This window comes from Ambystoma mexicanum, chromosome 2q, assembly GCF_040938575.1.
Source record: "Ambystoma mexicanum isolate Mex_15411 chromosome 2q, UKY_AmexF1_1, whole genome shotgun sequence".
NCBI lineage: Eukaryota > Metazoa > Chordata > Amphibia > Caudata > Ambystomatidae > Ambystoma > Ambystoma mexicanum.
The window spans coordinates 1,278,623,271-1,278,639,367 of record NC_090924.1 but is presented as its reverse complement, the minus strand read 5'-3'; the positions used below and the strand labels follow the sequence as shown (position 1 = coordinate 1,278,639,367).

General features: G+C 42.6%; 1 protein-coding gene across 1 annotated transcript in view; it reads left to right on the top strand.

Annotated features, from left to right (window-relative positions):
* NPHP3 (nephrocystin 3) overlaps positions 1–16,097 on the top strand; it is a 1,212,810-nt gene that overhangs the window by 382,120 nt on the left and 814,593 nt on the right. Inside the window, exon 10 of the mRNA XM_069648695.1 lies at positions 9,710–9,889. Coding sequence (XP_069504796.1) covers positions 9,710–9,889 — 180 coding nt within the window. The remainder of the gene's footprint in view (positions 1–9,709; positions 9,890–16,097) is intronic.

Sequence of the window (16,097 nt, the reverse complement as noted above, 5' to 3'; positions counted from 1 at the left end):
TTCCTCTAGTAATCTCACTCACCTTACACGCACCACACAGTATCGTTTATTTCACCAATCAATACCTCAGCTTTCCTCCAAATAGCCTCCACACTGAAGTCCACCATCTTTCCGCCTTATGGCCTCTTGTTCTGCCACCTCCTCCGACCTCACCAGAACAACCCACATGTTCCTGTTTCCCCTTCTTATCCTTATCTTTCTACCCTCTTCTTCTCCCATTAAACTTCTTCCCCTAGCCAATATTGCCCTGACTTCCCCACCTGGGAGTTGTTGCTTGGATCAAAATACATATTATTACTGTCTGTTCCACCTGACTACTCCCCATCTTCAAACCATTCCCACGGTTACTCCTGTACATGTCCCTGATCTTGTAAGGTGACTGCTGCATGTTGCTCCAACCAGGTGTTTACCTGCCGCCTTTAGTGACTTCCTTGCAACCTTTAGAGATCTGAGAAAGTGGACACGAGACACCAATCAGGGGAAATTAGATATGTTTTTCCTCCTTTCAGACATCACCTGTCCTGGATGGGATTTTAAATTGTGTCATAACATTTTCTTTACAGTGGTGACCGAAGAAGAGTATCTAACATTGTGGTGCCCTCATCACAATACAGGCTTGGGACCTGACTGACTGGCAAACATTATGCTCCATTTCGGAGGCTAAGTCAGAAGGTAACTTTTCGGACTCAGAGCTACTACTCAATGATGATGCCCAATGAGGCCGGAACATGTCTGGGGGTGCTTGTGGTCTCGTTTAGAAGGGATTTGACCACACAGTTTGGGCTGGACTGCCCCTTTTAGAGTGGAACCAATCCTGGCTTATATATGGTTTTCACCTTTTGTACTGGATTTGCAGATGAAGAACGATGGTCTGGAGGGTTGCTCAGAGCAATGCCAAAGGTTAAGATTAATTCTAAACCTTCCAGCCATCACCTCTTTTGTCTTGCCATAGTTGCCCTGAGTGGGATGGGTATGCCTAGACATGGGTCCTGTGCATGCTGAGCCTAGAGACCCAAGCTACTCCTCACTGTGTAGAAAGGATGTGACCAAGCAGTTCGGCCTGAACCTCCCCTTCTGAGGTGGAACCAAGCCTGATTTACATATGGTTTTGCACCTTTTGTAATTGCTTGGCAGGCGAAGAATGGAGGGTTACACAGAGCAATGTGAAAGGTTAATATTAATTCTAAACCTTCTAGCCATCACCTCTCTTGTTTTGCGATAAACCAGGACCTTGAATTAAACTGTGGTTGTGACCTGGTCCGATGCCTTTTTGCTTATGCCCCAGACTGGAGAGTCTGGTTGACAGTCTCATTTTTCATTTTTTTCTCTTTTCCATTGATTAGCATTTTTAATCATAGCAATCCATGTTAAATATGATTCCACAGACCTTTATTAGAACGGTCAATTATTTTGTTCGGACAGTGATATATTTGAATATATTTTCTTGCGTTTTCGAACTGATCTAGTGCTTGTTTAACTGTGTTGGTTTGTCCATCAAGAACCCTCCCCTCCAAAAGGATTTTTTTTTTTTATTTTTAACTGCGACACTCACAATTTGTGTCAACCAGCACGCCTATACATGGCACTTAATAGAAGTGCATCGGTTTCTGCCGTCAGGCCCATCATGCTTAGAATTTCAATCTTCTTAATTCTTTGTATACTTGCGTGGCTTGCATTCACATTAAACTGGTGGCATGAAAAGCAACCTTTTTAGTTGGAAAATGTCAGCTCACAGAATTTCCAAGCTCCTGGCTCCCTTGTCTTAAGGCTCCTTAAGTGTTCGGAATCAGTCATTGATTCTTGTCCATTGTTGTTCCGTTTAAATGGGTTTGGATCCCAAACCTTTTTACAAACCTTCCGCCAAGGCTGCTAAAATCAACATACTGTAATCTAGATAATCAGAAAATTCATAATTATGCTTGCTTCATGCTAATGTGTTCGTCATCACAAAAACGTTTTTTTTAACACAACAGTATAACATAAAATAGGTGCATTGCGCTTTAAAAAAATCTGTTTGTCAAGTTTGCTTCAGAACAACTACGTATGTTTACATAATCTCTGTGTATTCTTGGGTTTTTCAATACAGTTAAGTCATTGCTCATAAAACTACAACCAAAGTATTGTCACTGATCTTGTAAAGATTCGTCTGTACTCTCCATGGGGTAATTATCCGAAAGGTGGCCACCAGGGTTAGAAAGTATGTGTTTTGAAGACACTACATGATGGTCTAGGCATGATGCCCACTTTATTTAAGCCATGTTTGTGTGCTGTGACAGAGCCATGGTCGCAGCACCGTCAGAAAGGGGAGGGAGCCTGAACCCAAACAACAGCCTGGATGCTCGAGCGAGTGTGTTGTGTTTTCGTATATATGTATATCACGCACATTACTCAGTGATAAGTATTAAATTAGTTTAATAGGAGGAGCCCCCAGGAGGCCAAGCTTCTTTACAGCAACATCTTCGTGTATGGTTCCGTCAACATTCTGGAACAATACACGAAGATGTTGTCAGGGATACAGTGCACGTGTCTACATACTAACTATGATATCAGCACATCTTCCCTTCTAAATAATATTATTTTTATAATGAATTAAGATTTTAACACACTTTTTTTTTACAACACATTTTGCTATGACTTTCACGTGTATGCAATTCTATCACTTGAAAATTCTACATCAAACAAAGGATACAAGAAGTCTTCTTGTGGCACTGTTGTATAACAGCTCATTGGTCCATGTTCTATCAGCTCCCATTTTTCAATAATATATATAGTCTTGTTTATAGTTCCACATTCTTTTCCTGTGTCTTGATACTGGCTGACTACAGTCAATTCCTTCCTCATGTGAACTTTCCTGTGTTCTCTTTCCTTGTGATCTTTCTTTGTACATCACATTTGGTTCATCAAACTTATCTTTGAATGCCTCTCCATACATGTTTTGTTCTTTCATTTCTCATTACTTCCTCCTCCTTTGCCAAGATTATATCATTACATGACCATTTCTTGCCGTCCTCCAAAATTACTGATTTATTTGAACATTCCATCACTCTTTGGGGAGGACGAAATCTTGACTCACCTTTCATTACACGTTTTGGTTCTCTCACTCTCACCCAATCACCTTTCACAATTTGACTCTCTTGAACATGTTTTTGCTTGTCTATGTATCTTGTAGTATCTTTTATAGTCTTCTTGTTTTTTTCACTTTGTTGACAATTTCTTCCAAGTTTATCTCTTTGTTTCTCTTATTCATCATCCAAGCAGGCTTAAGTCTATTGGTAGAAATCCTTCCTCTCATCAACGTGAAAGGAACTTCCTCAGTCACCGAATGTGGGGTAACTTTGTATGTGTTGAGAGCCTCCTTGAGCGTTTCTTTCCATGGCAGACCATTTACAATGGCTAATTGAATGATGCCTTTTATGAACCGATTCATTATTTCCAGTAAACCGTTCCCTATTGGATGGTGCATGGCCGTGGTGCTATGTTTAATGGCTCTATCCTTCAAAAACTTTTGATCTTCCAAGGACATAAATTGAGCTCCATTATCAGATATGAGTTCTTGCGGTTCTCCTTATCTGTTAAAAATTTCTTCCAAAAACTTCATAACTTTAACGGGCGATACAGATTCCTCAACAATACCACATTCTACCCACTTGGATGTATAATCCACCAATCCAATAAAGTAAACTTTTTGTGATCCTAATGTTTCATACGGTCCAGCTATATCAATTGCTAATTTTGTCCATACATTACTGGGAATCTCTACTGGCTGCAATGGTGTGACTCACATTGATTTACTTTTGTCACTCACTGCGCATGCGGTACAGTCTCTAACAAGAGTTTCCATTTCGTCCCACATGTTAGGCCACCAATAGGCTTCTCTTACCCTTCTCTTTGTTAATGTTCTCCCCACGTGGCCTTCATGGGCAATGTCCATAATTCGCTTTCTCAGATTTGCTGGAGGTATTATCCGATCTCCTCGATAAACACATATTTTATCACTTGACAACTCGTCTTTGAATCTTTCCCAGGATTTAATATTTTCTTCGGTATCTCTCCAACCACTCTCAATGGCTCTTCTTAACATATTCTGTTCAGGGTCACATTCTATGGCTTCCACCCATTCCTCTTTTGAGAAACTTGGATGCACATGTGCTATGATACAATCCATGTTTTGCTCTTCCGTTAATTCTTCATTGTCCTCACAATCGGCTGTGGCACCCTCACACGGCAGGCGAGAGAAACAATCCGCTACCACATTGGTTTTTCCAGGTGTATATTTTATGTTCGCATTAAATTGCATGATAATCAGTGCCCATCTTCTTATGCATGGGGACGTCATGTGAGGATTTTTCGAGTTCAGAACAGGAACAAGTGGTTTATGGTCTGTTTTAATGTCCACCAGAATGCCCCAAATGAGTCCTTTGAAGTGTTCTAATATCCACTTGACACCAAGGGCTTCCTTCTCTATTGTCGAATAATTTTTCTCAGCTCCTATCAATGTTCTTGAGGCAAAGGCAATGGGAACAATCTCACCTCCTTGTACTTGTTCAAGCACACCTCCTAATCCTATATTACTTGCATCAACTGATATTCTTGTCTTTGCATTCGAGTCAAACATCTTTAACGCCGGTGCTTTGTTAATCAATATTTTGATTTGCTCAAATTCTCTTGCATTCCTTAGACCAATCAAACTTCATGCCTTTGCACATTACATTTCTCATCCTCTCAGTTCTATCGGAATAATGATCAATGAATTTAGAGTGATATTCTGTTAACCCCATGAAACTCCGAAGTTGGTCCTTGTTCTTGGGATCAGAAATTTTAAGGATGGTGTCCACCAATGATTCTTTTGGCTTTATTCCATCAGCATTTATTTGATGACCTAGGTAGGTTACTTCACTTTTCTTGATCTTGCACTTTTCAATTTTTAGTGTCATTCCTTTCTGTTGTAGGACCTGTAGTACCCCTAATAACTTTGCATCATGTTCCTCTTCAGACGTTCCTGACACCAAGATATCATCTTGGAAATAATGTACTCCTTGTAGACCTTCAAACAAATGATGCATTAACCTTTGGAACACAGCGGCTGCTGAAGCCAATCCAAAAGGCATTCTCTTGTATCTAAAAGCTCCCAACGGTGTTATAAAAGACGTCAAGTGCCTAGACTCTTCTTCTAGCACAACTTGGTGATACGCTGGTGATAGATCTAACGTCGTAAAATACTTTGCTGGCTTCATGGTGGTCAACATTTCCCCAATGTTCGGCAGAGGATGCCGATCTATCCAAATATTGGCATTCAAGTCTCTTAAATCAACGCACATTCTGATAGATCCATCAGGTTTTTTTACAATTACAATCGGGGATAACCACTCCGAACTTTCAATGGGCTCGATAATATCCTGCATGCATAGCCTTTCTAATTCGGTCTTCAATGCTTCTCTGGTACCAATGGGTATGTTCCTCACTTTGTGTACTACTGACTTTGCACCTCTTCTAAGTATGATACGATGTTCAAATCCTTTAAGTAAACCAATTTTGTCATTGAAAACTTTAGGGAAAGTCTTTGCCAATTTATCTGCAGTGTCACAGCTGTTCTCGGTGATACATAGAAGGGCACATTCTCACCTGGGTGTATTCTGATCTTCAAGGATGCTTGTTCCCACCATCCTACTATTGAAAACCCATTCTCAGCCACATACAGTCTGCAGTATGTCTTCCTTCCTTCAAAGTTTAAATGTACCCAAACAAAACCTATAATGTTGATAGGTGTTTTTCCATAACCTGTTGCTTTAATTTTTGTCATCTGTAACTCCTCCATCTTTTTATTCAATATATTCACATATGTCTCTACATCAACCATAGTATATGGAGACCCAGTATCAACCATGACTTGTAAGGTTATGCCATTTATTTCCATGGGAACCCAAGCAAGTATCTGTACTCTGTCTTCAAGTCGATCTGTGACTGCCAACAAGCTGCTTGGACCACCAATTCCTTCCAATGCCATAATGCTCGTCATTGCTGCACCTCTGCCTCTATTGTACCGACCAGTATTCCTCCCATATCGGCTATTAAATCTGCCTCTTCCTCTACTGTTGCGACACATTTTTCCAAAATGGCCTAAATGTCCACATCTGTAACATTCTGCTGACACAGCTGGGCAATCACTTTCTGCATTAGCATGTTTATACCATCCACAATTTAAACATCTGTTATTTTGTCTGAACATACCTCCTCTCTTGCCTAGGTCCACCACTTTTGTCAGACTTGACTAACCTCTTAACCATGGCAACCAAATCTTCTTCCTGATTGCTATGTTGTCCATCCTCCATATCTTGAACTGATTTTATTTCAGCATTCTCCAATTTATTTTGGACCTCCTTCATACATTTTTCACCCAGTTCAATCGACCTGGCTATTTCAATTGTCTTCTCTAGTGTCGGGTTCTTTGCTTGCCACAGACGTTGTTGAATGCGTGGATCTGCCACGTGTAAAACCATTTGATCTCTCAAATATTCATCTGCTACTCCTGTGAAAGCACACATAGCCATCAATCCTCTCAGTGCAGCCAAGTAGGAGTCTATACTTTCCTCTTTACTTTGTCTCCTTGAAAAAAATCTGTATATCTCCAATACAATGTTAGTTTTATTTCCGAAATGTTTATTAAGCTTGGCAATCGCTGTGTCATACTTCCTAGCTCCACTCGAAGATTCTCCCCAGCTCTCCTCATCATGTTCCAAATCCGGCAATGTCCTGAAAATTCTGAGCGTCTCTGCCCCTATGCAATTTAGAAGAGTAGCCTCTTTCTGGTCATCATAAAACTTGGGGCCTCCTATCGCCCTCAAATACACTTGGAAATTATCTTGCCATTGTTCCCAGGGGCATGTTGGATTCCCTGGTAGTGGCAAAAATTTCACTGGAGCAGCTATACTCTGCATGTCGTGCTCAGTTGAATTTTCAGTGGCAGTGCTTGTGCTGGTATTTATATAATTTTTTTTTTTTATTGAGTTGTTTGTCCACTGGTTTCATATGTAAATATGTCTCAAACTGCTTCAATGTATCCACTGTTATTTATCATTTCCCTTTCGATGCTCACTATATTTAGTATCTCTTCACATGAGCATACATTTGCACTGCAACCATAATCTGTATTTATCTCTCCTTGTGCGTGCTTCATTTCGTTTCTTGACTTCACCGCCCACTTTCTTGGTGCGAAGGCTGACACGTCACTTATCTCACCCTCAGGTCGCGCTATGTTTACTGCCTTTATAGCGTTGCCGTGCGACACCCAAGATGGTGGCACGTACGGCACGCACGAGGGTCCTTTCCTCTAATAACCGCAGCGGTTGGCCTTGCTCTCGCGGAACATCCGTATGATGCCGGCGCCGTAAGTTAAAAGTTTAAAGTCTATTTCCATATAAATTCGCTTGTGCGCCGCTCACCTCTATTCCTGTTGTGGTGCGGCGTACTGCAGCTGCTGTTTCTTTATCACATGAACCGCGTTGCAGTCGGAGCGGTTAAATCGAAATTTCTCCTCACCGTACCCGGGGGCTCCCTCCACAGGAACAACTCCTCGTCGCCAATTGTTGTGTTTTCATATATATGTATATCACGCACATTACTCAGTGATAAGTATTAAATGTATTTAATAGGAGGAGCCCCCAGGAGGCCAACCTTCTTTACAGCAACATCTTTGTGTATGGTTCCGTCAACATTCTGTAACAATACACAAAGATGTTGTCAGGGATACAGTGCACGTGTCTACATACTAACTATAATGATATCACCACAGAGTGCTGGCAGGCCCCCTCCATGCTCCTCTTTACCTGGAAAGGATACAGCCGGTTTTCTGCGAGGAGCCACGAACGCTGGTGCAGAAAGGGTCTCCGGAGGCAGAGCTAGCGCAGCTGCGAATGGCGCAACACTGCGGGCTGTAACAAGCAGCATAGCACCAGCAGCAGGAGGAAGGAATGCTGCAGAAGCTCCTTGAGTCAGTGCAGTACCCAGGAATGAAGCTTGCACACAAGGACAATCACACTAAACCATCAGGGAGGTTTCTGTGTTAATAGAGGCTTCCGTGAAAGCCATGGAAAAGGAAACCCCACTAGCCCACCAGAGAGAGAAAGGCATAAGAGGCCTATCAGAAGGCCGGAACAAGGCAGAACAAGAACTCATAGGAGCTGTTGTACTGCCCAAGTAAGAAAATGTAGCCAGAAACATTGTGGATATGGGCTGTTGCTTACAAGCCCTTTTGAAAGCTCTGAGTCCTTCCCCTCTCCCACCCCCTCCAGAAAGGTGAGGGATAGGACAGGGCGAGTAACCAATCCTGGGAGGAGCTGGTGTATTTAGAAGGCGTATGAGAGTGGTTTTGTGTGGGTTAGTTTGGTGAGGACTGGAGTTGGAGAAGCAAGTCCGAGAGATCAGAGGAGGAGATTGCTGAAAGTGTGCATAGGTTATTGGAGAAGGTGTCTGTGGAGTGCTTGTGTGTGAGAGTAAGGGGTAAGTGAAGTAGCAGTAAAAAGGAAGTAGGGGTAGTTGTGACTAGAGGAAGGGGTGGTAGTAGGAGTGGTGGAGGGTTATAATGGAAGTAGAGGGTAGTTGTCAGAAGTGGAAGTAGAGAAGTGGGAGAAAGGGAGTGGTACTATTAAGAGGTGGTAGCAGTACTAGAGAGACATTGGTGGTAGTAGTAGTGGATTAGGAGTAGTGGTAGAGAGCCTACAGTAGTAGCAGAGTAATAGTAGTGACATAGAGGTGGAATTGTAGGGAGTGAAGGAAGAGTGGTACATCAAAGGTAGCAAGTAGGTGGTGGTGATAGAAGTGAGTGGATAGATTTAGAAATAGGAAGGGGGAAAAACATCAAAGGGTGGAGGTAGGAAGGTGGAGTATAAGATCTGAGGGAAAACAGAGGGTTGGGAGGAGAACATATTGGAACCCGGTACATGAGAGGGTCAGGTGAGACTGTGCGTGCAAGGTGAGAGAGAGTGGTACCCTGTGGAAGAAGACGCCATCCCCAACATCCATAGAACACTGAGCAGGTCTCGGTGAGGGAATGATTGAAGACCCCTACGGAGGCAGTCAGACAACACCTTAGGGAAGAAACAACAGACAAGCAACAACAAGAGACAGTAGAGGTCACCTGGCAATAAAGCTATGACTTGTTACGGATGCTTGGCATAGGGAAGTAGAGTTGTAGAGGGACGACCCTAGAGCCAACACTAGTAACATTCAATAAAGACCCTTGGGGGGGAAAACAGACGCTGTGTGGCGGCCACCCCATCATAGTGCTCTTATATAGTCTTCAGTAGTCCATCTAAAGTATTGCATGACACCAATAAGAAATGTCTGCAAGTTAATGCACCTGGTGAGTGAAGAAGTTTGTGTTATATATATATATATATATATATATATATATATATATATATGATTCAAATCTGGAAGCCGATGATCTGTTCTTTCTTCATCAATGGGTAAATCTTTTAATTAGCGTGCAGTTTTGTTGAGGTATAGTGAACAAAATTACCCCTCTCAGATGCACACCATTTTTGTGTTGTAGAATCAAGCAAAAGCATGTTTATTATAACCTGTGTACAATGTGTTATTTCTGATCACGCAGCGAGTTGAGACGAGTACAGTCTTCTACATGATTTTCTGTGCCACAAATCCGAAGCAAAAATCAAACAACATTTTTCTAACTGTTCATTTTCATCTACAGGATCTGCTGGGATGTGAGATCAGTGATCCACAAAAAAAAGAGTTTGGGGTTGAGAATGATCCAGTGGTTCCTGAGGAGGAAGATTTTGGAGATGTCTTGTGGGATGTACATGACGAACAAGAGCAGATGGAAGCTTTTCAGCAGGCTTCGAATTCAACGTGTGAGCTTGGATTTGAGAAGGTAAGTCCTCCTTGCAGCCGTCACTGTCTGAGCTGTCGCGTGTGAGGGGTCAAGTGTGAGGCGGACATCATCTAGATGATTTTTCAAAATATGCCATTTTATTAAATTGTAAGTTTCAATAAATGCCTCACTATCCCTACCCTAACAAGGATTTCCCTGCCTAACCTAAGCTAAAGAAAACACTCCCAACAGAAAATATCTGGCACTTATACTTGTACATAAAATACACATGAACATATATGGAAATTCACAACAACTGCATTGGTAATAGTTTCAGTCTCTTTGTGTAACCTGGATGAACTCCCCTTTTCCAGGTTGGATTCAGTTCCAGTGTTCAACAAAAAGAAACAAGGAAATCCGGGTTTGTAACAAAGTTCCACTTCAGTTTTTTGCACATTCAGCTTGTCAAAAGAAAGATCAATCCACTGTTCAACAAAAAAAAGATTCCTCGTCTTTCTTGAATAGTGATTTTCAGCTCATCAAACAACAGTAATAATATTTTTGGTCAGGATAATTTGTTACAACTTATAAATGTCAAAAAAACGCAACTTTGAATGAATTGTCCTCCCACGCTCCCACATTCCCACGTATTCCTCATCTCCTGATATCTGTCCAGCTTCAGCTGCTTTGGAAAATCGTTCTTGAAGGAGCGCGCTGTGTGCTGTCTCTTCGAATCGATGTCTCTCGAGGGCCTCCGTTAGACTGTCAACATCATCATCAGTATAAGTAGTGTACACAGCGCCCGTTGGCTTCAGTTCCATTTTTCTGAGCATTTGTTTAGAAGAATTACGGCACGCTTCGGTTCTTCATTGAACTTCGTCTGAAATGTTCTATATAAAAATGTCTTCACCGTTGACTCCATCAATGCCTAAAATTGGCTTCAAGAAATATGCCAAGACTGTGGATCAAAGATGTGGATCACTAACCCCCGCTGCATTTGCCTGTGGTGTCTCGGAACTGAACATCGTACCTCGAAGTGTAACTCCTGTCATGCGATGACCGACAAGGCTCTAAGGGAGCGTAAAGGTAAATTGGCGGTGGTTAGGCTCCCTTTGAAGTCTCATTCGAAGAGTCCCAAAAAGAGAAAGTCTGAAGAGCCGAGAGATCCTCCTTGACTGAAAAAGTCTAAAAGAGATTGATCGAGAAGTCAATCGCGTCATTCTTAGTCTTCTTCCAAGAAGGCAAAGAAACAACGCCACAGGTCACCTTCGACCTCTAGTGTTTGCTCGTCGGAGGTAATCAAATGTCCAACCAAGTCGGACTCCCCAGCAAAGTGGGATGCATTTCAACATGAAATGTTAAACCTCTTTGAGAAGGCGGACCGACCCCCTCAAAAGAGAAGCAGAAAGACCATGCTCCTGTTGATCTGCATAAAGATGGCAAAGGGAAGTGGAAGATGAAATCTTATGAATCTTCAAGTTCCAGGCATAAGCCGGAGTTACATTGAGAAGTATCGAAGTCTCGTTTCGACGAGAAATCGTTGAGGCCTTCGATAAGTCAAGAGTCCAGTCCTTCGAATGTTCCTTTGAGGAAGCATAAGAAGTCGACAACTTTGACGGTTCACCAACGCAATCGGCGTCGGAGCCGTTGACGCCAGTGTCGAAGTGTGACACCAATCTCGAAGTCTGCAACACCAATTCCGAAGTCTTTGTGGACGATTTCTTAGAAGTTTTCGATGCCCCCAATAACACAAGATAAGATTTTCAAACCCTTACCAAAAAAGGATTTTCTTTACTTTCGATTTATGAAGATAACACTCAGATGACAAGACACCACCATATGGCTTACAATTTAGTACCCCAAATGTGCCAGATTTATTAATCTCTGAAGATTCTAGCATAAAAGACTTGTATGAAAACCTGCAGAGAGCCAGTGGTATAGATACCTCTCCAGAATTGGAATTTGGGAAGCCAGATCCTTCTGACCACGCTGATTCTTCATACAGACAACTGATGAGCAAGGTGGTTGAGCTTTTAGGTTGTAGTAGGCCTGCACCATCATTTGAGCAGGATGATCTAACTGATTTATTGGATCAAGGTCCCTAGAGACACCCAATTTTACCTTTTTCGTATTACCCTCCAGAAAAGTGTAACATCTAATTGGGAAACACCAGAAACTGCAGTAGCAGTAAATAAAAACATTTAAAAAAATATAGGCCATCAAGCAGTGACCCAGAATATTTTTTTAACAAAACTCCCAACATCGGAGAGTTTGGTGGTTCAGGCAGCTACGTCCATTATGCAATCTGCATACCCTGCTATCTCTCCTGATATGGATGACCAGCGAGTGGATGCTTGGGCTTGAAAAATATTTACTGCTGGAAGTATGACTTTGAAATCAGCTAACAATACTTGTGCCTTGTCAACATTTACGTTTACCCTGTGGGATTGCATATGCTGACCACATCCCGGAAGGAGAAGAAAGAGACAGCTTCCTGGCTATCGTCAAGGATGGTAAGGCAGCAATGTGTGAATGCCTCCAGTCAAATCTGGATACTGCAGATAGCATTAGTAGACCCATGGCAACTAGTACTGTGCTGTGCAGGTTTGTGTGTTCTCGAGGAAGTTCGGATTTGCAATGGATGTACAAGCTAGACTCCTCAATATGCTGTTTGACAGCTCTAGGCTGTTTGGCAGCAAGGTTGATGAAAGTCTGGAAAGACTGCAGACTTCAAAAGCAGCGGCTAAATCTCTCAGTGCCGCCATTAGATAGCCTCAACATTCCTAACCCAGTGCATCATCTTGGAGGGCTAAGTCCTTTTGAGTCTACTCCTCAGTTGGAAGACGGAGAGGACAAGCCTTTCATAGAGGTCAGAGATGATTCCCTCGTGGTGGACGAGGGAGAGGTACTAAATCAGCCCAAGCAGCCGCAGCTTTGCCCTCAGCCGCCTCAAAACCACTCAGAGGCTTTAGCCCACATGACCCCAGTGGGAGGCAGACTTTCTCAGCATCTGAAAGAATTCTTGGGCATTACTTCAGGTGCTTGGGCACTTCCTTTTCTAAAAAGGCCTCAGGATTATCCACTGGCGAACAGCTCTTTCAAAATTCCAGATCTGCTCCTTGTGCAGGAAATTTTGACAGTGCTAAAGAAAGGTGCAATAAAACCGGTACCTTTGGCGGAGAGGCGTAAGGGTTGGTATTCCCCGTACTTTCTAATTCCCAAAAAGGATAGAGGATTGAGACCCATGTTGGACTTAAGAAACTTGAACAAGTGCCTCAGGAAGGACTAGTTCAAGTTGGTTACCCTTTCTCCAAACCTTCAGGCCCTCCAACTCCAGGATTGGATGGTATTATTGGACCTTCAGGATGGTTACTTTCATGTGGCAATCCATCACAAGCACAGAAGGTACTGAAGGTTGGCAGTTCTCATTATCAATTTCGAGTTCTGCCATTTGGGCTAACCTTGGCCCTGAGGGTTTTCACAAAGTTAATGGTGGTTGTGGCAGCGAGTATCAGGAGAGGGAGTGATTCACGTTTTCCCCTACCAGGAGGATTGGCTGATCAGGGCACGTTCACCCGAAGAAGCCCTGGAACATCTCGGTGTAACCTGCCACTCTCTCCACAGGCTGAGTGTTCTTATCTTTATTCTTTTTCCCCTCCTCCTGCTTATTAGGAGTAGTCTTGTCCTTATGGGATACTCTGTGTGACACCCTCAAATCTTCTGCACTAGCCAGTTTCTTAGGATCTATCTCCTTTGAATCAGCCAAGTGCTGTTTAAGCTCAGGGGAACAAGATGCAAAAAGCATGACTAATCCTATTTCCTCAAAGGTAGGTGACATTCTAACCTTCAACCCAGCCGTCAAGTTTTTCAAGGAATCAGTAACATAGGACACTCAAGTGTTACCTTCTTTCTTTATGTACTCTCTAAATATCTAAGTTTTGAGCAGGAGTCTTCCCAAACTTTAAGATGAGAATTTGCTTAAAGTTTGCAAAGTCTACTCTGTCAGTCTTAGACATTCCCATAATAGCACGGCAGCCAGAATGGGGTAGTTGACTGAGCAGCCATGCAATCTTGTCAGCATCCACAACCTCTTGTACTTCACATGCATACTCAAATACAGTTAGCCAGTCCATGATGTCATTCTTTTTCATTATACATACTGAGCAGATGTTTAGGAAACCTTGGATGACAGTAGTACCCACACCCATTTCTAGATCTCTTGGAGGAGCCAGTTGCAGCCTGAATATTGGCCAGTTCCAACAGGTGATCCCCATCCTTCTGTTTTTCTGCTTGCTCAAATCTAAGCTTTGCCATTTTGAACTCAAGCTCCTTCTGCTTAAACAGCAGTTCTTGCTTCTTGGATTCAAGCATGACTTCAGCATCAGAACCAACAGACAAAACTTGGGACTCTATATCATCCCTTTCTTCAGGGACAGAAACAGCTCTGCTAGAGCGGTCAGTGAGAGCAGCCCCACCACCTTCTGCACTCTCATCTGAAGTAATGGCATTGAGTTGGACCTCTTGCCAATCCATGATCCTTTGGATAATTTCACCTTTGGTACCTTGAGCGGATAAGCCTCTCTCGTTACACAATATTCTCAGTGTTTCTGACTTGGAAGCATTCAAGGTTATGTTCATTATTCAAAGTAATAATGCAAACATTCACTCCCTTTCAAGTTTCTGGTTTTCCATTTCGCTTGTTACAAAGATACACTGATGTGTTTGACCAACAGTAGTTTAAAGACTGAAAAAGTTGATCTTCGTTATTCATGCGTAAAGGATGACAAGTATTCAATTTTCCATTTTTGTGGATATTTATTGTACTATAGTTCAGTTTTTAAATATCTTTTCAATTTTCCATATATATGCAAATTATAATTGTTTTACAAGTCTCCTTTATGAAAGTATGATAACCTCAACATGTGTTTCATCACTTAACATGTGGATCCTTTGGAGGTGAGTGGTATTTTAAATCAAATTAACTTTTGTTCTCTTCAGTATTAGTTCATCCTTAGTGTTTAAGTTGCTGATGCACTTAGTTGACTTCCAATGTTTTTTGAAAGTTTATAAGTGGTTGACGATCATGGAGAATGAGTCCTTCACTCCTGGCCGTTCGTTATTGCTTCCATATTTTGAGATAGGTAGTTAGCCTTGACAGTTAAGTTACTACTAAGGTCACTATGTGTCCTGGGTAAGTGTAATCTGGGTACCTTTACCAGGGCTCAACACTGGGTACCTGCAATCCGATCCCACAGCTGTACACCAATTTGTTAAGATGGATTTCTGAACTCTGACCTGGTGGAAAGAGGTCCAGAAGGCCAGCCAAGTTTCTTGGAACAAGGTAACCTTCTAGACAAGCCAGGCCAATTAAGGTAGCATTGGCGGCGGCCAAGACTAGGTCTCGGGAGCGGTTAGGGTGATCGAAAGCCCACAATGAGCACACACATTAAAAAACACCACAAATTACTCTGTCAGGTGTATATACATATACACTTATTAAAGGCCTTTTAACTCAAACAGAAAGTAAATCTCAGCAATTTAAAAAAAAAACGAACACACTAACTAGAAAACATATACAGTAACTAGTGGCCTAAAGGAATATTACACAAGTAGAGAGCCACAGCCTGCAAAGAAAGGGGTCACACAGTGTGAATATACTTTAAGCAGTACTTCAACAGATCAAACCCTAACTAATAGGAAGTTCAGTCCCTAAGAAGTGTGGGGCCTTGTGCTCAAAAGTACATTCAGTGCCGGAGCACTCAATCGTGCGGTTAAGTTCAAAATGGGTCTTCTTCAGGGGGCTGTAGTGACTCAGGAAGGTGGGTGAGGAGATGAAGAATAAGCTCCCACTATTCAGGGAGGGTCTCCACAAGAGGGCAGAGCGATTTCCAAGAATCGGGTATAGCTCGGTAGCACAGGCTACCTTAACAAAGGAGAGTGGCCCTCGGGACACTCGTGCGTAAAAGTCTAGGTGCACTCCGGACCAAACTCCGCCAGTCAAGTCCAGTTTGTTAGCAGGTTCGAATCCTGCAGTTGCACATCGCTGCAGCTTTCAGGGGCTGCATTCCGGGACCTCAGTCTGTGGCAGGACAGTGGCAGTTTCTCCGCTTCTGGTGAAGAGATCGGGCCAGTTCCACTGCAGCTCGTCTTAGGGCACAGGGAGGCAAAGCAGCAAGGCACGGATGAAGATTGTCACCACAGCGGGGCGACACGGGAAACGCGTATGCTCTGGTTCAGGCAGACTCTCCTAATTCCAGACCTATGAATG